Genomic DNA, 24,660 nt, shown 5'->3' on the forward strand with positions numbered 1-24,660 from the left:
TCAGGCTAAAATCATTAATGCGTTTGGGAAAATAATCCCCCCAATAATAATAATCAATGTGATCATGTACAGATTATATTCATTAATCACTGGCCATTTTCCATGTGTTCTGTTGCCTAGTCTGTTGAAGAACTCCCAACACCAGCACTAGCTTTCCCTGTCACATGCTACTCAATGAAGCTCAGTGAATATCATTCCACCTTTGCTGTCTACATCAGCTTTCACCTTCCATGCATGATGACGCTCTAGCCCCAAGCTTTGGAGTTCTGACATGCTATATAGAGTATGCAGTTTCATGTGTGCAATGTTTTCACATATATACTGTTTTCACATATATTGCATACTCTATATAGAATGTCAGAACTCCAAACATATTTCCTAAAACGAATGGTTTGGCCTAAAGTTATGTGCACATAAGACACAACAGAGGATTCTAGATCAGACCATAACCTTTTGACCTCCAACCTACAGAGACGCCTAACAGGACTTTACAAGGTATTTCTTCTTCTTTTTATCACTGGATGACTTCGCTCACAACTGCTTAGAAAAATGGCAAACAATATATATCTCTTGTGTTTCAAAATCCTCATTTGCTAAATACAAATACCTCTAAGAGTATTTATAGGTACACGCTACATAGTACCAGATTCTGTTCATGCATAACTAACCTGTCCAGATGAAGCTAACAAGTTAATTGTAGTAAGCAACATCCAACCTCTACTGGCTTCTTCACTCTGATTGATCTCCAGAAACTGGACTATGGCACGACTTGCAGCCTCTGGAGTTAATTACAAACAAAAACAACAACAATAGAAGAAGATAAGCAAACACAATGTTAAAACCAGTTTCTACTTATACAATATTAAAGCCAGTTTCTACTTATACCATATATAGGCAAATTGTTCCTTCTCATGTTCCAGCTGCTTAAGAACTCCCATCTTGAATCCAGTTTTGCTATGAAGTGCATAATCAGCATGAAGACAATCAAGTCTCACTTTCCTTTCATGTCTAATTACACGCTTGTCCCATTCATACTTTGATGAAGGCAGGTGAGAATCATTTACTATCTTCAGTGACAGCCAAGAGTCAGTCATCTCACGAAGAATGTTGTTATGTGAATATTCAACTTCTGATTGGACAAAGATAAACTAGGTGCTATGGTATGAATTTACCTGTAGACTTGTTAGAGGCTCTCCGCCGAATTTCAGTCACCATCAATCGTGACACTTGTGTTGTAAACTGAAGGAGATCTGAGAATTTTTCTATCATTGTACTAGGGGGTGCATTTCCAAATACCTGCAGATAAGAAAATACTATGAACACCACAGAATTTATGGCAGGATTCAACTAAAGTGACCCGTCAGTAGAAGCCCTGGAGAAGGACTTCTGCAAGTGCAACAGAGCTTCTTGCCACCTCTTACACCTCCCAATACTGGCTTGAGGGGTGTTGTGAGAATCCCTGGAACAGCAAGGGAGGAGAGGGGGCACCATTCCATCAATATGCTGGTAGAACGATAATCTTAGTACAGTGTTGAATTTCTCCCCAGAAGATAAGTTTTTGCAGACATACAAGTCCAGTCACCTCTTTAAATTGGAGCATTAGATGTTTAGAGTGCAAAGTCATTGTACAGAACTTTGATTGTTGAATACCTTCCCCTCAGAGATGCAATTGGGCTTCTCCCTTGTATCCAATTCAACACTGGGTCTCAAGAGAAACCTTCTTGTCACAGACCTTTAGGGGTGTTAGACGTCACATGCAGCTTAATACAATAAAACCATGTAACATTCAAGTGACCAAAAGCCCACAGCATGACTGCTGCAACTGCATGTTGGAGGGGTGAGGGAGGGGTCTGTATCTGTGGGTCACAGGAAGAAAGAGAGCTGTTTTGCACTGGCTCTGACCCCTGGTCCATCAAGCTCAGTACTGACTACAATGACTGGAAGCCGGTCTCTGGGGTTGCTGGCAGGAGCCTTTTCCCAGTCTAGCCCAAGCGTACTCAGTGCAGAAAGAGCTTTTAAGCTCTCTGCCTTGCTGGGGGTATATGTGTGTTTAAGGCAAGGGTAGTGTTCTCGATGCTACCAGCATGAGTTTGACCAAACTGCGGGAGGCAGTGGAAGACAGAAGTGCCTGGCGTGCTCTGGTCCATGGGGTCACGAAGAGTCAGACACGACTAAACGACTAAACAACAACAAGGCAGGGGTAGGCAACCCGTGGGCCAGATGCGGCCCAATTGCCTTCTCAATCCGGCCCCCAGATGGTCCGGGAATCAGCCTGTTTTACAAAAGTCCTTTTATTTAAAATGCATCTCTGGGTTATTTGTGGGGTCTACCTGGTGTTTTTACATGAGTAGAATGTGTGCTTTTATTTAAAATGCATCTCTGGGTTATTTGTGGGGCATAGGAATTCATTCATTCATTCCCCCCCCCAAAAAAAAAACAGTCCAGCCCACCCCAGGGTCTGAGGGACAGTGGACCGGCCCACGGCTGAAAAAAGTTGCTGACCCCTGGTTTAAGGTCTACTCAGGATGCCGGTTCTGGAACGGTAAGGATGCCCACGTGGTGGCAGTCCAAGTATACACAGAGCCCTTGGAACCGAACCCCTGCGTAAGTCGCGATTTATGAGTTTACTCCTGTGTAAGATGCGATGTCATGATTTACTCGTAAGTTTAGAAAGTAGCCACATCTAGTCAAGCTCTGCCTGGCAAGAATCCTAAAAGCTTCCCTGGAGAAAGGCAGAAAAAGCTAGAGGAAACAGCAAGCGAACATATACAGAAGTAGGAGCCATTAGCTGCCCCTCTGTGTGTGTGTATTATCTGCTTGGCTTCCAAAATTTCTAGATAAAGGCAACACATGCTTACATTTCACACAATTATTATTACTTGATTATTTATTAATTCATGAATTGCCTTTGACACACATCCCAAAGTGATTTACAAACATACCATAGGAATGTTTATATGGGGAGGTTTTTAATGTTTTATGTCATACTGTGTTTTAATTTGTTGGAAGTTGTCCAGAGTGGCTGGGGTAACCCAGTCAGATGGATGGCATATAAATTATTATTATTATAGCTAAAAATAGTTTTGAAAACAGTACAATAAACAAGTAAAGGTAAGTTTAGAAAACACAATATGAACACCTAATGAGTGTATCTTGTACCCCGGGTCTACAGTTCAGCAATACTACTGCTCCACTTCCCCAGATCTTTAAGCATCTGAGAAAAGGTAATTTTGCTGGTGTTAGTATCATGGTTAGATACCATGCATTCACGGGTGCCATACAGCACATATGCAATGCCACCACTGTACAGTTCCTTGCCATATAAATCTGCTAAGTTCAAGGTAAACACTATTACTGTTAGTGTATGAAATCCAAAACGGCATACCTGAAGGACCACCCTGTCCCTTATACACTGACCAGCATACTGAGATCATCTGGGGAGGGCCTGACTATCTCTTCGCTACTACGTGTTTAATTTCTGTGCAAACTAAAGCATTTTTAGCTTAGCGGCACCAGTCCTTTGGAACACTGCCCCTATTGAAATCAGACAGACACCTACAATTCTGATATTTCATGACCTGCTGAAAAGTTTAGCTTGCTAAGCATTTTTAGAGAATCTGGTTGATTCAGTGTAGGTCATTTGTTCTATACTTTATGGTTTTATTATTAGCTTCTAACTTTATAATTAGTTTATTGTATACCACTACAATAATTTTTAATGAGTTGGTAGGTTATAAATACTCTAATAAATAAAATGAATTATGTCTTATTTAGTTTGGTCCTATGCATATGTGGGGAGTGCAAAGACCTAGGGGGTATACTGAAGATTAAGGCTGCAATCCTATACCCACTTGCTTCTAAGTAAACCCCATCAACTTCAATGGGACTCACTTCTGCCACTTATCCCACTCCTTTGTGTTCCTGCATCCTTGCTCCATTCAAGGATCATTCACTGTCCTGTCATAATGCCTAATAAAACATATTATCCCTCACTGGAAGAATCTGTGACCAGAAAGAAGAGGAATATCAAGAAGATTGGAAGAAATTTAAAGACTATTTGAATAAATATTGTAATATTAAAAATTAGAAATTACTTGAAAGTACCAATTAGGCCTAGGATTAAATTAAGATTTCATTAAATAAATGAGATCTATGATGTTAAGAAAAGTTAATAAATTTGATTATAATTAGAATATTGTTTTTTGAAAATGATATTGGAAAACTGCTACATCCAGTTACAAGGAAATTCAGATGGGAAGGAATAGAGGAAGTCAAGCAATATGTTTATGAGGTTGGAAGTTTAATTAATCAATTCGTATTGTTTATATTTCTTTGTTGTCATTTGTTGTATTTGTTTTATTTCTCTCTTGTTCTTTTTTATTTTTGTTTCATTTGTTTTACAGTATATGTTATATGTGTAAGAAACTTAATAAACATTATTGGAAAAAATAAAATAAAACATATTATCCAGTAAAACCTGCAGCTGAACTTGGTTATACTTGGTGGTTGTGGAAAATACATTCCATATAGCTAGGAACAAAAAAAATTTTTTTACAGGAACCAACAAATACAAGTGTTCCTACACTTACACTAAGGCTGTCTATGGCTTTTGATCATGCACCACTCAGAGAAAACCAATATACTGAACAGCAAAATGTAATAAATACACCACAGTAATTTGGAAAATAACTTTGTTATAACAGAAGCAACCACCTAGATCTGTCTGAAACATGATCCAACAAAAATGGAAGTCTGGGCTTTGAAATAGTCTTCCTCCTCCTCACTCATTTGCAGCCGAAGGGCATGCTTATTTTCCATATTTCATCATATTGATCTTCTCTATCTTTAAATCAAAAGCACTTTGCTGCAGTTCTTACAGTAAGAGAGTAAACACATGCCATATATTTGAAGCTAATCACTTAAGAAACTTTGAGGCTTTTATTTTTTAATAAAAACAAAAAAACCCGCAAGCCTATCATTTCGGCACCCTCATACTATGCGCACAATTATGCCACTCTTCAGGAACATTAAAATGCATCATTAAGTATTCAGGATTGTGCAAGTAAAGCAGTGACAAGAAAACACAACACGTTATGAACCAAAGCATTGTTTACTGGCAGAGACCTTTTCAGTACAATGTCCACATTTTACACTTACGCACACACACACACACACACAAATCCTTGCCGCTTTAGCTCATTGCTATTCAATCCAAAATCACCCCATAGAGCACCCAACTGTATGAAAGGCTCTGTCAGAGAAAAATAATCTACAATTACATAAATGGAACGGTTTTAGAAGAGTTCAGAAACACAACAATTTTACTAAAGATGCAACATGGATTGTTTGATGACAAGCCTCCTGAGACCTTTCCATGCATTACGCAGTTTGACAAGGACCCAGGTCACATGTAGCATGAAGGTAAACAATACCCATGTGTGAATGAGCAAGATAAAAATCAGAACCACTTCAGTCCTCCTCCAGTCCTGCAACTGCCACACGACCCGGAGCTACGCCATTGTTTGGCTCAGCATTACGTCTTAGCCATAGTTCAGGATTTGTCTCCCCACAGTAAAACCACAAGTGGCAAGCCACAAACAGATTTTTTTTAATGAAGATTATGAATAAATTGACAATGAAACCAAAGTTAATATCAACAACGTGCTGCTCAGTAAACCAGTCCTTTCCTGTACAACGTTCTGTGGATTAATCTTCAAACTCATATTTGGTGTCCTTAAAGATGTATAGAGGAAAACCAAACAGTAATCCTTAATTTCAAATTTGCTCTCCTAAGAAGATGCATGCAGAAAGTTCATGGGCTGCATGAACAAATATTTGGGGTTATGTCCCTAGTAGTTGCAAGCAGATACACTTTAATTATTACATGGTATACATGGTCATTCATAAAATATATGAATTATGAAGTTGGAAACTCGATTTAAAATTTATGATTTACATCAGCTTCTTTCCTTGTGGAGCTAAAATGCCCTTGATTTAAAAAGCAAAGCAAAACTCAATCCACCCTGTTACAACGGCCTTTTAAATAAATCCATGGAAGTTACTAGCCTGAAACAAAAATTACTACTCTGCCAAGGGCTGGTAAGAAGAGAGACAGAGAGATCCACCCTGCTATGGCACTATGGCAGCCCACTCAGTTTCTATGGCACATGCAGAAAGGAAATGGAGCACTGCGATTCTCCTCTGCCATAAAGCTATCACTCAACTACTTAAATACAAGACCTGATCTTATCACAATACATAAACGGCTTCATCTAAGCCTTGTATTTAAGCACTAACCTGGCAGCCCTAGGGACAAGGAACTGCATGCAGATAAGTGCATGAAATTCAATGCCAGCAACTGTGGAGCTGCTGCAGGAGGGACTCTTCAGTGGTTATTACAGGAAACCTTGAACCACATAAACCTGATAAGCAACATACACACACCCATAATCAATACATATTTTTGTAGAAAACTCTTGGGGGGGGGAATTCAGAACTGTATTCAGGACTATTACAAAGGAGCTTAGACTTGTGAGCAATATTTGATACAAAATCCTCTTCTGGGGGGGAAATGGTCATAGTATTTAAGCTGACTTTCATATTTAAAGTGGAACAGAATGGCCCAGGTGGTGCGGACAATCTGTGATTAGGATTTGCAAGCAAAGTCTGGATGATCATAGATGCCGAAGCAATTTGTTTCCAGGTGGGCAGTGGGTTGGACTAAATGACCTCTGAGGTACCCTCCACCTCTATTATGCGAGGGTTTGATTTAGGTTCAAAAGGTTCAACCCCAATTCAGAAACAGTGATGACTTAAATTTCAGTCATTCTCAGCCCAGTATCTGTCCCATACACCCACTTTCAAATTCTCTGTATTCATGGGAAAACTCAAATCTACTAAAAAATCATGACATTGCTGTTAGATCACTTCCACATATAATTTGTCCTGGACGTAACAAACTTGGAGGTGGCCACTGGGGAATTTTGATCCAAGCATAAGGAAGTTAAGTTGTTATGGCTGCAGAGGCAGGCAATGTACACGTTGTGATATTACACTGATTTAGATGCAGAGAAGGCAAAAACTGGCATTCCATTACTTAACTTTTAATCCATTCCCTCCTGCCCCTCTCCCTACCCCATGTTCTCCATCTTCCATTAAAAAAAAAAACCCAGCTTGTTTAGAACCCACATAATAAGAGCCAATAAGCAGATCTGAATTCAGATGGGCTTACCCTATTAAAAACGGGGAGCATCATGTAAAGCTTCTCTTCCTGTTCTTTCTGGGTCATGTGCCGAGGTGGATGACACAATTCCGTGAAGAGTCGTCGCAGATGCATCAATCCAAGTGCATTATCCTGAGGGCTACATTCCTCCTGCCGGGGTCGACCCATTATCCTTTTCACCATATTCATCTTTGCTGGTTTCTGAAAGACCCCTTTTATTCTGTTCAGGGGGGAAACAGAGTAACAGAATTTGAAAAAAAAAATGCAAACTAAACAAGAAAACAACACACTTAGCTATAGATAATTTATGTGTGGTCAAAAATAAAGAGGGGGAAGGGGGGAAGAATCTGGATCATTATTATATATTGAAGTCAGCTACATATACATCAGGGGTGTCCAACTTCCAAGAGCCTGCGATCTACTCACAGTATTAAAAAACTGTCAGTGACCTACCCATTGTCAGAGTTGTATTGGGGGGGGGCTTTTTGCTGGGGGTTCAAAGATCGACCAGGATCGACCAGGGACACCCCGCAATCGACCTGTTGGACAGCCCTGATATACATTATGACTTCCTCCTACATATGGCACTGGCCATGAATAACTGGCCAAAAATTACAAAGCATAATTCTGAAGTATGGCTTCCAATTGAGAGAAACAGCAATATAAAAAATGCACATGCAATAATTAGGTAACATCTCCACTTTTTAAGGCTTTTTACACCATTAAGCTCAAAATGTCTTTGGGCAATGTGGATCCACCAATATTAATCCCATTGTGGAGCATGCAAATATATATGAGGATGCCCTCAGCAGCAATGCTGCCTTTGCATGAACTTCCCAAAATAAATTTACAACCCAAGTTTCTTTCAATGTTCTAAAAGCAAGTGATTTTTAAACACCACGAATTCCTCCAAAGGAGATTTTAAGTCAAAACCTGAAACTTGGGTCTTCCTCCATATGCCACTATCCCTCAAAGAGAGGAAAAACAAAATCCAAATACCAAAAAGAACAAGAAAAAATGAGACAAATCTTATCTCACTTATGACTAAGTATTCCTTTCACAGCCATTGTGGGAGCTGCATATGTGGCAATAAAGCAAGACCATATCCTTGTAAACCTGGAAAGGAACCTGAAAGTAAGCTGATCACAGCCCCAAACCAGAGTCATATTTGGGGCCATTCTAGAAGAAATATGGCGATATGCAATGTTTATATTGCAGATGGTTGCATCTGTTTTTCTGAACTTTTTTTAAAAAAACAACAACTCAGCAACAATAGTAGCCTGTGTGAGTAGGCCCAATCCAGGGGATGGGCTTTAATCCTTTCCCCTTGTGCCATTTCCTCCAATGGAAAACTCTCATCCCAAAGCTACTTTTTGCCTAGAGATAAAAAATATATGAGTGCCTATATATTGCTCCTCCTGAGAGGAACAGCAGCTTGGTCCCAAATCAGTAGCCCACACATCTCTTATCCCTTCAAAATTGGCTAGAGTTGTTTTTCATGTATACATGCAACCCCCAATTTGGGGGATGGGGGTTTGCTTTCTGGGTCATGGTGTGCAATGATGGAGTGTGCATAAGCCCATTACACCCCCTTTTCCAGCCACTTCCAGGTCACCACAATGCACATGTGCATGGTCACACATCAATTGGATGCACGTAAAGCAATCATTGCCTGTATGTCCAAAAAACACAGAACTAGAAATGCCTATCCTATTTCTGGAAGGGGGATGAGACTACAAAACTTTAGTCCTGAAAGAGTTAAGCGCTCTGTATACACTAAACTGAGCGTTCCAGATTCAAGACACCAAGCTTTACTGAGTTTGAGCTCACATAACTGTAGGTCTATCAAGCACATATCCCTACCTAACCCATTTATCTTGGTTGGCTGAAAGAAGGCTTACTTAATGTGCACGAACACACACAGATTACAGTTACTAGACAGAGGCCACCAATTAAAGACTGAGTAGCCCAGTTATGTATACTGTTTCTATTTACAGCAACCTAGTCATTTGAAACTGTCTTCAAGTACTAGGTTATTGCAAGTGATTAATCATCACAAGCCAAGCTGAAAAAAACTATCCATTCTACTTTGGGAATCCCAGTGGGGTGGTGGTGGACAGGACAAAATATTTGCTAGGACCTAATTCCTAGTTTGAAGTTAACAAAGGATAAGATACATTGTGGGGCATATGCCATGTATATATATGGGTAAACCCAAAAAGTTCCGTCACAAAATTCTTCACCATTGAGTTCTATCCTGCACCACTGCTTACTTAGGTTGCCAATTTATTGTGCCTCCAGTATTCATGTGAAAGGGCACCAAGCTATGTGGAACACTGAAACTCTCATAAGAACTGGAAAAGCTATTAAGCCCTGCTCTGGCTTCTGGGACTACAAGGCATTTAGCCACATGCTTTCAAGCTTAAGTGGAAGATAAACGGTTGTTTACTTTAGAATGGAAGCCAAGATTCTTACCATGTTGAATTCTACAAAAGGAACACATATTCTGAGCGTTCACACATTTGTGATACGCACACAGATCCCAAGTTACTGTTTGTTACGAAAGTGTCGCTCAATTCCTCTTACATAAAAAGAAACATGGAGGATATGTAATTTTCAACACCTCACTGTACTGTGACTGGATGTTACAACTGGACATCAATAAGAAACTGTCCAATAGAGCAAAGGGCACCCACAGAGTTCAGAGAAATGAAGTCAGAAGTTCAGGCACTTCGTTTTTTGCTTAGTTCAATCAGAATCTGTGTAATGGTGTATGAGTGTCCTTTTTGACATCCCTGTCAAAAAATATGGAGCTCACTGCATATCAAGATTTGAACTTGTCCCAGATAGAAACACGCTTCCCTAGAATACCTGTATGCAAATCTCTCACAATATATACCCAAACAAACAAAAGTTGTCACTGGAAAGGTTTAACACATATGGCAAGCAGTTAGTTCAGATAAAGTACCTCCAGGCTATATTAAATAATGCAGATACATGGGCAGGAATGTAGGAGATTAATATACATTCATCATGAATCATTACGATATATGATAATTTAGGGGTAAATAATACTGCTGCTTTCAAAACATTTGTTAAAAACAAAAACGGCTAGGAAACGACTAAACAGCACACACTGTATTTAGTTTAACAATACCTATTATAGGACTACAGAATTGGTTTGTTACTTTCAAAGGGTGTTATTTAAGCAAGCAAGCAGATAATTATCCAAACATTCATCAGGAGACTTTCCCCAGCTTTTTAGCCGGCATACAGAAATAACTCAGGCATTTCAAAACACATTAGTAATACGATAACATGAAACAAACATATATTTCTTGGATTTTATAACAGTAACAGTAGAAGCAAATATTTATTCTCACTGCTGTCCCAAGTACTTCAGAAGTGTCCCTTTAACACAAATTCAGACCCCATACTATGTAGAATGAGAACAGGGTCCACCTTGCATCTCACATAACTATAAAAGATGGCCTTCAAATAAGCTTGTTGAAATTTTCAGTGTTCTCTTCTTTAGACCAAATATGGAAACTGGAATCTCAAAAGATTTAACAGTTTAACTGCATTTAGCAGATGTTGAATTTGAAAAACAGATGTCTAGAAACTAATTGTTCCAAAATGTTGTTGTAGGGATGGCTTAAAGAATGAATATATATATATAATACCTAAGAATCCATAATTCACAGGTAGTACACAGCACGAAAACACAAACCATCAAAACTATTTCGATAAAAGTGCCAAATGCTTCAAGTAAACAGATGTGCATGCCCAAAGTATTTCTTCCTTAAACATATAATTTCAGTAATTATGTTGAACTGCAAAGGCCAAGCCAAAATTTATAGTTGTGCTGCAAAGGACCCAGAGCAATGCTCATATGAAAAACTTACAAACTTAGGCTATCATTTTTTTAAAAATCCCACTCCATTTTACTACAGACATGGTCAGTCTGCATGATCTCCAATGTTACGTCAAACTAGACCCATTGCAATATATGGACTTAAGGTCATTTATTTCAATGGGTCTGCACTAAAAATGACTTTGTGGGATATCACCTTACATTTGGGAGAAAAACATACAAAAATTCTCATTTTCCTGATTAAGCGACTTCTGATAGAAGGCACTCAATGGCTGTAATACAGTGGTACCTCCGGTTGCGGACAGGATCCGTTCTGGAGCTCCAGTCAGATCCCAAGGTTTCCACAACCGGAGGTGCATGTTCTGCGCATGCGCATGGCACATGGAGTGCTTCTTCGCATGCCAAGTGGCGAAACCCAGAAAAATACTTCTGGGTTTGCCGCTTTCGCAACCCGAAATTTACGTTACCCGAGGGTAACTTAAGTCGAGGTTCTGCTGTAACTTTCTAAAATGCAAGATAATCCACACTGGATTCTCTTCACAGGGAGAAAAGCTTCAATAATAACAATGGCTCTAGACCAGCATTCCCCAATCTATTGCCCTCCATATGTTTGGGACGGTAACTAATCTGCTTCAGTCAGCATGGTCAATGTTCAAGGATGACAGGAGTTGCAGTCCAAAACATCTGGGCAGAACCACTTTGGGGGAGGCAGCACTAGACAGCGAGAAAGCATCACATTTCACCAACAATTACCAGATACAAGGGATGGGCTCCCAATAGTGTTACTGCAATCTGGAGGGAAGATGTGTATCCGTTTCAACTGATGCATTACAACTATGTAACCTTCATTAAAAAACAAACTGAAACATCTGTGCTGTGTCTAGGATTCACAGAATTCTAAGCTACCAATTAGGATTTTAGGATGTACAACGGAACTGTCGCCAAGCAGCTTTATAGATTCTATAAACAAGCTGGTCACAGTGGATCAAAAAATCTGGAAGAGATCCAGCAGTGATCCGACAGGATATTTCACATTTAACATTTCTACAAATTGAGCACACTTTATCCAGTTTGTGATAAACAAACACTAAGCCTGTGTAGCGTTAAATTCTGATTTGGCATTCCCTGTTATGTTTTCAACAATGAAGAGAGAGGATCAATACAAATCAGAAGTACCACCACCACTTGCACCAAGACATCTACTGCAGTAAACATCTGACCCATGTTTCTCCAGCTGTTTCTCACAAAAGATTACTTTCACAGAGAAACTGTGTGATTTATAAACAGCTCCACACAAGGCATTCATTCACAACAGGCATATTCTAGGAATCTAAAAAGAACGCTAATCAATCATAAGCTATTCACTTTATATAGCTTTTAAAAATATTTATTTTTTCATAACAGTGTACAACTATATTAATAAGATTGTTAAATCAAAATGCAAAGTAATTCACAGACCACTTGCAGCGGTGTATTTCTGAAGACAAGAATGCTGTACCACTTGTAAACAATGTAATGAATCACTGCTCCAAGTGTAAAACATTCAATTAAAAGGAATGAAACATGAGAACTAGAAAGCTATCTATCAAGTTTTATTTTTAAATATTATTAGCATATACTCTGTATTAAATAGTTTGTTGAAACACCCCACCATGTTCATTTCCCCCATGACCCAATTTTCATTTCCCGGGCAAAAATGCAAAGCAGAAAAACCTTGGCAACATTTAACACCATTTTCATTGCAATGAAACAAAACATTACTCATGTTCAGCACAAGATCAAACAGAAGGAAGCATTTGTTGCAGGGATATTTTACGGCGTAAAAATGATTGCTCTGTCATCAAAAGAAGCATGAAATCAGCTACGCGTTTTGCCTCCTACATAAATGTTTGCCATCTTACCTGTGCTGTGTTTGTTTTGCACTGTCTAACAAATTCCAAAATGTTACACTGGCAACATGTTTGTCACAATTTCACACAATGATCATCTGACATTAAATTTTCCAAACCAAAAGGAGACAAAATAATTATCCCACCTGGTGCTTTTCAGGTTCTTTGCAGGCATCTTTAAGTTTTAAATCTTCTCTTTTTGAAAGAAAATAACAGCAGCAGCCTGTTTCTTGTTATTATCTACTGCTGGTAGCCCCACATGCAGCAAAAATACTTCAGGCAATCCAGGCGAAACTCAGAGCTTTGCACTGGAGTCTCCTGGAGCTTGCTGTACCAGTGTGCAAGCTGGCTTGACGACAGAGGCAAAGGGTTGCTGTTCTATCCAGCAGTACTGCCGGACTTGTTTGTCATAGGATGATGAACCCGTTCTGCTTCAGGCAAGGTCCCCCCTCCCTGCCTGTGTCAACTAACATATGCTGATTAATGTAGCCTTTAGAAAGAACAGGGGGGGACAAAGTGTGGGAGGAGAAAAGCCACTCAAATTCACATATAGGGCCATTTAGAAATGCCTGACTTATGCATTCTTCATGTGTCATTACAGTTTGTACTTCACTTGTGTCAAGAGTGTCTATGGCACTGTACCAACACACAGGAGTAATGTGCTTTATTAGAATTTTACAGTCTAGAAAGAGGCGCAGGAAATCTCTGGCCCTGCAGACACTGTTGGGCTACAACAGCCATCGTACCAAAGCATTGGACACAGCCCGCAGCTAATGGGCTCTGGAGTCTAATAACATCTGGAGGGCTGTAGGTTCCCCAGCCCTAGTCTAAACGATAGCTCTGGCATTATGGCAGATGCAATGCTGGAAACTTCAGATGTATAAGCTAGGTGCCAAATGGCTGCTTAAACCAAAGTTACAGTCACCAAAACAGAATGCCTAGTTGCCATTTTTTGGCAAGGCGGCTCTAAAGTCTTGTTTTCCAAAGGATGGGCTGACTGTGATTCTCAACTGAACATCTGGTTAGTTCAGATGGCCACCTTGAGCTTGGTTAAGAGCTTTGAGAACTCAAAGAAGAAGCGTCACTGATCCAGGGACAGTCCACATATATATTGGCCTATTCCAACCTCTTTTTCTTAATGGCGAGTTCACCTGCTCAGGCTGAACAGAAAAAGCATTTTGGTTCCAGAAATTCTTTCCAATTGTGTAGATAAAATATAACTGAAAGAATTCTACAGGATAGGGCATTTGTGTGAAAACAAACCAGATCCAATGATCCCTAGGCATGTACCTCCAAATGGTGCAGATGTCAGGCGCCATCTTGGTGCCTAGGCAACTAGACTTGGTCGCAAGTGATCAAAAGCCTGGTGCAAAATGTGCCTGGTGCCTGGCTAATTTCGAACACTGTGGAGATGCTGTGTTTGCAGAACCCAAAGTTCTAGGATTCCTAACTTCCAAAGTAACGCGATAAACAAGGACTTATGAAATCAAACCTTTATTAGGCATCATGCAAACAAAAACAGCAAGAAGGAAAACAACATGCAAAAGCCTTGAAACATATACAAAAAGGCAGCAGTTGGCCACAATCACATATATATACATACATATAAAATCAGTGGTTTTCCTTGTTATCCTGCTCCTTGGAGGACTGCAGCCAAAAACTCGGCTACCCCCGCCGTTACCCTTTGGTCAACGTCGGATAGGCAGAATCCCGCACATTCACCTTGCTGGGGTTCCAGACCACCCAAAAGAGGGGACAGCACGCGTTGACGGAGCGTACTGTACAATGGGCAATGAAAGAGAATATGCTCTACAGTGTCCGGGACATTCATAGAGCATCTGCAGAATCTCTTGTTTCTTGGGATGTTTTGATATCTTCCCCAGACAAATGCTGAGGGAAAGACATTCAACCGGGCCAGCATAAAAGCCCTACGTTGGGCTGGGATTATTAATTTAGTGACGTAATTGACTCTGCTATCTAAGATATTTAAATCATAGAATATGGGGGAGCAAATTTTATTTACAGCTGCCATAATATTTTGTCTCTCCACATCCTTAGTCTAGCTAGGATATTATGGAAAATGTATTGCTCATTGGAATTATACAGGGGCTCCAGCTCGATGCCTAAAGATTCAATCTTTTTTTCGAGGTACTGATACCATCTTGATTTATAGGGGTCTTTGAGCAGATCAGCGAGCAGGCTTGATGGAGAGCAGCGAAAATGGCAGCGTAACCAGTACTTTATTGAGGTGGACCAGGCCCAGTATTCCATTGTGTGTATGCCTATTTCTGCACACATTGTTTCATATTTGATCGCAGCTGGGAGTCCAAGAATACGTCTCAGAAAGCTGGAGTGAATCTTATTTAAATCACTGTTATATGCTTGAATCCATAGCGGGATTCCATAGAATATCTGGGCTTGCACTTTTGTTTGAAAAATCTGATTGGCCGCAGGAATAAATTGATTACCTTTCTGATAATAAAAACGGGCAACTGCTGATGAGGTGCACTTTGCCTGTTTTATGGCATTTGTGCGATGACTTGCCCACCCTAGATTGCTCTGGAATAAGATTCCCAGATACCTATAGATTTTTACTTGTTGGATTTCTTGCCCTCTTATTTTCCATTTCTCTAGTTTCCAACCATTTGAGAAGACCAAAATTTTTGTCTTCTCGTAATTTATAGAGAGTTTATTACATTCGCAGTAAAGGGTCAGAGAAGATATAAGACGTTTCAGACCCAAGCTCGTTAATGATAGTAGGACTGCATCGTCTGCGTATAATAAGAGAGGAACTGGTTTCTGATTAAGTTTAGGGGCATGTGATTCTATTTTTTGAAGGTGATCTGGCAAGTCTGATAAGAATAAGTTAAATAGAAAGGGGGCAAGAATACATCCTTGTTTTACCCCTTTCGAGATTGGGATGTCTGATGAAAGATGACCTATGGTGTTAAGTTTGACTTGACAGACATTGGAAGAGTATAGATTTTGTATTAGAATCAATAAGCGCTGATCAATTTTTAGTTCTGCGAGTTTCCTCCACAGCTTTGGGCGGTCAATTGAGTCGAATGCACCACGAAAATCTACAAAAGCAGCATATATCTTAGATTGCCTTTGGGATCTATATTTTTCAACCAAATGCATAAGTATAAGGCAGTGGTCTAATGTAGAGCAACCTTTAGAGAAACCTATTTGTTCTTATAGATCTTGCCCAGCAAGGACTTACATCAAGAGCACAAATTACACTTGTATTAGGTATTATTTCTTTTGAGCAGCCAAACAATTCCAGAATAAAGACAGGGCATTATTCATGCACTGAACTGTGCCAAAATTCAGCTCCCCACAAATGCATGTGTGCCACACTAAACACTGCCTCAGGTGCCATGACTAAAGAAACAAAGAGTGTAAATGTAATAAAATAAATAAAAAGCAGCCACATGCATACTGAGACAAATGAAATGCCAAATGATGACTAAAGACAGCAAGGGCATGAGCAATCTAGTGGCCCAATTCCCATTGCTCAACTGTGGTGAAGGGCCAGCGAGTGTTGCAATCTAAAATTTCACTTTCTGTATCCACAGCAAAACTGCTATCACTGATGGCTCAATTAGCACAAGCATTTCTGGTTGCCAGATGGAACAATGCCCCCCCCCCACTGAATGCTGTTCTAGGGGTTCTCTTGACTCTCCAGAGTGGATGGGGTTTGTGTGGGTGGCACAGTGGGAGTCCTTCTGGATTCTGACAGTGTGCTGTGTTAGTTGTGCCACTGACTTTTATATCATTTCAAATTCTAGTTGCCAACCTCAAGAGAATGAAATCATTTCCTTCCCAGGATTTTATTGGGGGTGGGGGTACTTTCACTGGGTTAGGTACTACAAAAAAGGCTAGATTATTAGTAACCACAGTATTGTAAACAAAGAAAGTTGCTTCCAGAACTGTTGTCATCTTCAGAAAAATAAGGCTATATGAAGACTTAGCTTTGCTAGCACAAATGATGTATAATCAGTAACATATCAACAAGTAAACGTAAGACATTCATTACAAAGCACACTCTTTTCCAGACTAAAAAAAAAGGGGGGTTACATTAGGGGGCATGACAGAGATTGGCAGGTGCTCACTTTCTGGTGGTAGAGTCTATGAAACAGCATTTATGATGACACTATTTCCTGGTGCTCTGCTGCCAAGAAATTTTGAATAAGATTAGTCAAGTCCATATAACTTTTCTTCTAAATTTTGTTGTTGTTGTTTGCCTTCTCTCAACTTATTTTTTTCACATTCCAACATGGTTGGAATGGTTAGTACATGGTTAGAAGAAACAAGTTTAGTAAAATTTGCAGGGATAAAGTGCAGCAAAATGCTTTCTTCTCAAAAGTTAAGAGTCAAATTATTGAAAAGATGTATAATAAAACTTTAGAGACAACAACCGGCTCACAGGATATACCATATCACAGTAGCACTTATTAAAGTTACAATATTTGAAGCTGCAATAGGCTCACTAACTCTCTCCCCTCAGTAAAAAAAAAGTAATAGACTTAGACCAACATAAAAGTTATTGCTAATGTAGAACATTTGTGCAAAGTTAGAAAAAGCATTTAGAAGAATTCCAGGTGCATTCTATTGGGCCAACTGGAAAATATGTAGTTGCTCAGATATCTCACAATGAGACTTTCAGAGATGTTTCAAACATTACTTGTTCCTGACAGATTAACTGGGTCTTCCACTGACATTTAAACAAAGCAAAATAATTTAGAAAGAAAAATAGCTAAATTTAATTTTTAAAAGGGTACAATTCAGCATGGAGTTAAAAAAAATTATCCCAGCAATTTACTGAAATATCACTACTCCAATGTAAAGCTACCCCTTCAGTCAAAAAGTTATTTTAGCCTGAAAGTAAGAGAAACATTTCTGTCATTACTTGGGCAAAAGAATGAAGAAGTTATCTCTCAAAATCAATGTGACGATGACTAATGAGGGATTTTAGGCACACAATGAAGCAATTTCCTATTTTTGTAATAACAAAATCTACAACTGCTATGGTGACTATTCAGAGTTATGACAGGGATTGCTAAATTCTAGGCATCCAGAAATACAAACTGCTGAAAAGGGCAGAAATAGCATGTGCATCACCAATTATACATGGTGTGGGTAGGACCCAGTCTCCTCCCCTTATTGCCTTAGTTCTTATTTTTCCTCTTCCAAGTGCATCTCCCCTTTCTTATACACATTTCTTCTTTGTGCTCATCACTTTCCTTTTCCCTTAAAAGCCTGCCAAGGATGAAGGATCTAATGGAAAACCGTTTCCCAGAGCACAACTCTAGGACCTCTTTCAATACTAGCAGCCAACTATCGAAGATATGATGTAGTAGTAACAGCAACAAGAACAATGGGTAAGATCATGTGCAATTGCTCTCCATGACTCTGAATAACCACAACAAGCAAATGCTCTTTGAGGAAGGCATCCCAAGCAAAGGTACCTTTTAATCAAGTACTTCCAGGATGGAAGGATGAGAAAGTATTAGCTAGAACAGGCTCTCTTACCATCTAAAATCACAAGCCCCCTTCGCTCCAAACTTGCATTAAAATTTGCTACACTCCAGGTTATGTCAAAAGTTCTTTCTACACCAGTTTTCCTTCCATCTTATTTAACAATCCTGATTCAATCAATCAATCAATAAGCGAGCAGAAAATCCCAGGGGATCCTTGTTTATGTGATTCAGATAATGTGAGAATCTGTACCCAAATGGTAATAGTTATTGAATTCTGAACAATGAGCTTTGGCATGAACGGCCTATATAAGACTCTATTTGATTTTTAATGCAACGCAGGAAGTTCCCAATTCAAATCCCCCAAATGAAGATACTAGGTGGGCTTAACAGACTCAAGCAAAGGCCTTTCGTGCCGCCCAAATGGTCCGTTCCCACCACTGAAGTTAGGGTCACCATGCAGTCTGCAAATCTGCCCCAAAAGGTTGGCAATCCCTGCCCTATGGGACTGTTATGTGGTTAACTGAAAGTATGAAGTGATTTCAAAGTCCAGAAAAGTGTAGGGTTAAATGATGTATGGTGTTGTTATTAAAGGAAGCATAGTGACCAACCGCAAATTTAGGTTTCATGACACATTCCACCTCCACATAAGAGCAAGTGGAAGAATGAGAATATATCTGTAAAGTATTACACACTGGCAGTACTATGTAATTTATTAATGGCTCTACTGTTCTCATGCTGTGGGGTTGACAACACTGTCATCACCAAACCTGCCAATACAATACAAAAAGTACCATTAACCTTTTATTGAATTTAGCAAGTCACAGTAGGTGCAGCATTTCCATCTGGCACTGCCATTTCTAATTTGACAGCTTCTTTAAAAGCTTTTGGGGTCTGAACAGCAATGCAAGGCACTCTGGAGTAAGGGACATTTTCTAGAACAACACTGCAAGGCAAATGCTATTTCTGAGCAGGGGCTGCAACACAAACGCCCTGTCAAAGTAGGTAAGTGATGCTGAAGAATCAAATAGTAGTAAATAAGGTTTTGATTACTAATAATGCAAAAGACTGAAGTTAACAAGGAAGGGAATACTGCATGTTCATGAGCCTAAACTACCGACATGCACTACAATGTATTATGGACTACAGTAATGGTTCCATTTAGTTGATTCAAATCTCCTTCAGTCCTAAGACTCAGCTAGCTACACAGCTGCAAATAAAACGTTTCAAATGTGTTGTAGAGAGCAATATACAAATGTGACACTAGATGGTGACAGCAAGCTACGCAAAATTCAATGTATTTTTCAAAACAAAATTTTAAAAAAACATTTTTGCAGTGTTTGTGTGTGTGTAGATTCCACCCAAGTTGCAGATGTAATTGTCACAATGATTAAAAAAATTACCAAGAGTTTGATGAAGACAGAACACTGGCCACTTTTAGGGAACACAGCCATGGGCCCACACACATTCCTTAATAGTTGTATTATATAATCGGTCCAGATCAGTTACACATGTCAAAGAGTGGGGAATGCCTGATCAAAAATGAAGGGGAGCAGAAAGGAACGCCTGATCATCCACCGTGTTTGGGAGACCTAACATTACAGAAAAGGGAATTTGCAACAGGCTGGGAGCATGCATCCCTATGGATGGCTCCCCATTTGCCATATTAAATAACAACACCCAATCAAAGATCATGACATACATATTTCTCTAGACAGTGGGGGGAGGGATACATGTAAATCAGAAACTAAACTACATGAGATAAAATCCCAACATACTGTGTAGAAATGAGCAGAATCTTCTTGTCCCTTAGAGACACTTAAAGTATGCTATTGTTTTTCTGCAATAACTGAATTTGTTAACTATTTCCACTGTTGTGCTATTATCATTAATATAACAACAGAGGCATTGCTGCATGTCCTCTGCTCTGAGAAACATGGGCAGTAAAAATAGGGAACAGGACTTTTGTAGTTATAGCAGCCACATTTGGAACTCATTACACAGGAGACTGGTTTGACCCAGACTGCCTCCCGGGGAAAGTGGGATTTCATAATCCATATTCTGCACCTTACGTAGTGACTCTTACCTTGGGGATAAGGAATTTTTCTGTGTATTGTATAAATACATTCCTTCCCCCCTTATACTAGGTGTCATGTTCTTCAGTGTGCTAGCTTTATTAATAAATAATAATTTAGATTAAGCGAAAATCCAGACAAAAAAAGTCGTTGAGCTTTTTTTCCACCTGGATTTCTGCCTGGACACTGCTTCCAACAGCAGTATTCTGGGTATGTCCAGGAATTTCCAGACGTATGGCAACCCTATATTAGATTTATATACTACCCCTCATCATAAGATCTCAGGGGCGTTAACAGGGCTTTAGCCCCAAGATTTGATTTCAGTTTTCTATCTGTGTGATTGTTGGGGGGGATGGGATTCTCGGAATGCAAAGAATGATTGCAGAGGCCAAAGTGTATGTGCTCTTGAATTATATATTTAAGGTTTCCTTTATGCATATCGATCTGCTGCTTATGCACTGCTTTAGCCCCTTGGATTCAGAGTATAACAATAAACAATGCGACTCCCTGATCCCCGTTCCTGCAGTGATAATCTAGCATTATACTACACTCTCTGACCGAACCATTCCAACCGGAATATTTCCTCGTGTTTGCTGGTTGTAGAACTTGCCTTGTTGCAAGCCGACTTGAGCGTGGTTTGAACTATGAAAAGGCAGCCTACGATGTACATATTTTTCAGCCATGTGCCTAAGGTCGCAATTTCGAAAGTAAATTACATATAAGCAGTGCTTTTTTTCCAGGGGGTACTCAAGAGTACACAGTACTGGCACCTCTCTCTTTTTGGTGAAAAAGTGTGACACTTACTGTAACAACTTCATGGTGAGTACTGACACCTGTTTTTCTAGAAAAAAAGCACTGCATATTATAAGTGGCAGGCCCACTGTACAATGATAAAGGAAAGACAGGGATGTGCACACTCTCTCCCTCTGTTTTTGTGTGTGTGCGCCTCACAAGCATGCATGCACACACACAAACTCAGTTACAAACTCAAAAAGACTGAGAAATGGCACATGGAATGTGTTCAGTTAGTTATTTCTCATCATAAGGACATCAGACAAAATTGAAGCTGGAAACTGCTTTTGTGAAATATACCGATTTTTCAAGTTTAAACAGTTTTCTTAATCTATTTCAAACTCTACCTCACAATTTACACCTAATTCACATCCTGTGTCAGTATAAACCTAAGAGTTTGGTATTGTAAGAAACAGTTGTGAAAACTTCTTTCCAGTGAGATAAGCAATTGCATATTCTACATCTGCTGATTAAAATGCAATAGTCCAGCAAACACTAGACTATAAAATTTTCCAAATCGCTCTGCTTGGTCCAATAAACAAGTATAACGACCCCATCTAAACACATACCTCTCTATACATTTGTTGACTGGCTGATTCACCATCCTTCACCAAATTTGATTTCAGGGTAGTTTACAAGATTATACAGATACAATCGTGTAAATACACAGTAAAAAAGAGTGAATAGTCAGTAACATTTTATATTGATTAATTTTTTTGAAAAGCATGGATGATATTATTATTATTATTATTATTATTATTATTATTATTATTATTATTATTATTATTTTGTTCCTACCTGGTGCCTAAAAGAAAACAATGTTTGCTCCAAGAATAGACACCATGGCTGAAAAGGCCTCCCTGGGAGGCAGAGAGTTAGTGGGGGTTTTTGTGGCTTGGTTGTTGATTTTGGGAGCAATATTCAAGTTGGTGACATCTCATCCTCCTCCTGCCTACACATGAAAGGTAATGTCCACAGCATGAGACACAAAGTTATTTAAATGTGGGTGCAATGTAAGGGGAAAGGGAAGCTAAGTTCAAATACCTGCCAGACATTACCCTTTATGCCCAAGGGCCTAGTCCTAAAGTCACATGCACTGAACATTTATGGGGAGGGATCACATCTGAAGAGGATCTGACTTCCTCTCATTATACTGATCTACATTAGTAGTACGTTCCCTGGTTTAGGGGGGATAAGTAACAAAAAGAGAACAGAGAAATGGGGAGAGAGTGTAGTAGAATGTAAAAAAATGTAAAGGTAAAGGACCCCTGACAGTTAAGTCCAGTCACAGATTACTCTGGGGTTGTGGTGCTCATCTCGCTTTACAGGCAGAGGGAGCCAACGTTTGTCCACAGACAGTTTTTCCTAGTCATGTAGCCAGCAGGACTAAGCTGCTTCTGGCGCATCACAACACCGAAACCAGAGCAGCGCATGGAAACACCGTTTACCCTCCCGCCAGAGCGGTACCTATTTATCTACTTGCACTTTGACATGCTTTCGAACTGCTAGGTTGGCAGGAGCTGGGACCCAACAACGGGAGCTCACCTCGTTGCGGGGATTCGAACCACCAACCTTCTAATCGGCAAACTCAAGAGGCTCAGTAAGGCAGCTAAATAAAGTTATGTTATTTCCCAGAACTTTGTTAAACTTCCTTATACTCTACTTCATGTTTTTTTCTGAAATATCAAGTGTCAATTATTTCAAAAACTAAATCATTTTTCTGCCCCTGATATGCTGGTGCCCTAACCATGTGTTTAGTCTGCCTATTGGGTAATCCAGAACTACTGTCAAGTGATAATCTTACTGCACTACTACAAGTGATTATGTAAACTGGCCTCAGCAGAGAATGACAGCAATTTTAGGCAATAAGTAAATATATTTTGCAGATACACAGGATAGTATTTTCACTTTCTCCCAGGAGAGAAAAGAGGAAGAAACCACTAGCAGTTTTCTTTTTTGGTAGCACTGAAGAGCAATTTCAATCTTGATAATACAGTCAGCATCATCTAATTGCCTGCTCAATCTTACTTAATCAACCAGAGGACAGTTTCTTTCATATTTGTTTGAAGAAATTCAATATATCACACTTTATTGGGATTTCCTTCTGCTAATCAAGACAAAGCATTCTTATGAAGTTCCCAATTACCAAACAGAATTGATTTCAAAAGTCAGCTTCAGAAGAAACAAAAATACCTTAAATAAATTAAAACCATGGACACCCCACTTTTACCAAAGGTAGCTAGAAGATGAGTTGGCAACAGCAGTCCCAGTCTTCCCCATGTGCATATTGTTGTTCCCCTCCCCAAGCATTCAAACAATTTATAAAAGGTAAAGGTAAAGGTACCCCTGCCCAAACGGGCCAGTCTTGCCAGACTCTGGGGTTTGTGCGCCCATCTCACATTTATTGGCCGGGGGCCAGCGCTGTCCGGAGACACTTCCGGGTCACGTGGCCAGCGTGACAACGCTGCTCTGGCGAGCCAGAGCCGCACACGGAACGCCGTTTACCTTCCCGCTGGTAAGCGGTACCTATTTATCTACTTGCCCCCGGGGGTGCTTTCGAACTGCTAGGTTGGCAGGCGCTGGGACCGAGCAGCGGGAGCGCACCCCGCCGCGGGGATTCGAACCGCCGACCTTTCGATCGGCAAGCCCTAGGCGCTGAGGCATTAGCCCACAGCGCCACCCGCGTCCCCAAGCATTCAAACAATTTATAGAAGCCATTAATCTTCTAGCTACCCACTAAAAAGGATTATACATAAAAATACACAAATACAGAATATTCATCTAAAGGATTATATATAAAAATACACAAATACAGAATATTCATGTATCTTACATCTCTAGCACCTTCCTTTTTAATGTATCCCAAAATAGAATTTCTGTTTAATCATCCAATGTCACCTTTCCCACTCATTTTCTTTCCTGCACATGCTTCCTTCATCTAAGGAGAACTATAAATCAGACACAACTGCAAATCCTTGAAGCAGTTTTCATTTACCATCACCTTCAGTTACAGACAAAGACAGAAGTTATTCCTTCTATACCATTAGCGAGTCTGTCTGCACCTCCAGCACCTGCTATCTATAAAGAAGCAACACACATACATTTGAATAAGGATTAAAAAGTGCCCATGGAATGTTTGTTTCATGGGGGGAAGCCTCACATATTCATCTGGGGGGGGGGCTCATAAAGTGTAGCGATAGAAATTACTCTTCAAGCAGAATTGCAAATTTCAGCTGGTCCATTACTATTTTCTTACTTATCATGTAACCCTGAAATTATATGTTAGGTTCTGATAGACTATAAGCATGTACAGTGGTACCTCGGGTTA

At 39.7% G+C, this 24,660-nt stretch overlaps 1 protein-coding gene across 5 annotated transcripts in view; it reads right to left on the minus strand.

Moving 5' to 3' along the window:
• The window catches only part of WDFY3 (WD repeat and FYVE domain containing 3), a 129,648-nt gene that overhangs the window by 95,733 nt on the left and 9,255 nt on the right, over nucleotides 1-24,660 (minus strand). For 4 of the 5 annotated variants that reach the window (XM_082236235.1, XM_082236232.1, XM_082236233.1 and 1 more), the window contains exons 1-4: nucleotides 13,132-13,148; nucleotides 7,232-7,442; nucleotides 1,173-1,296; nucleotides 669-778 (exon numbers count right to left, since the gene is read on the minus strand). In XM_082236235.1, the coding sequence (XP_082092361.1) occupies nucleotides 669-778; nucleotides 1,173-1,296; nucleotides 7,232-7,411 (414 nt within the window). In that variant the 5' untranslated portion in view covers nucleotides 7,412-7,442; nucleotides 13,132-13,148. Of the gene's footprint in view, nucleotides 1-668; nucleotides 779-1,172; nucleotides 1,297-7,231; nucleotides 7,443-13,131; nucleotides 13,149-24,660 lie in introns of those variants that run through there. The other variant, XM_082236234.1, reaches the window with a different exon arrangement.

The sequence above is a fragment of the Podarcis vaucheri genome, assembly GCF_965113315.1.
Source record: "Podarcis vaucheri genome assembly, chromosome: 9".
In the NCBI taxonomy this organism is placed as follows: Eukaryota; Metazoa; Chordata; class Lepidosauria; order Squamata; family Lacertidae; genus Podarcis; species Podarcis vaucheri.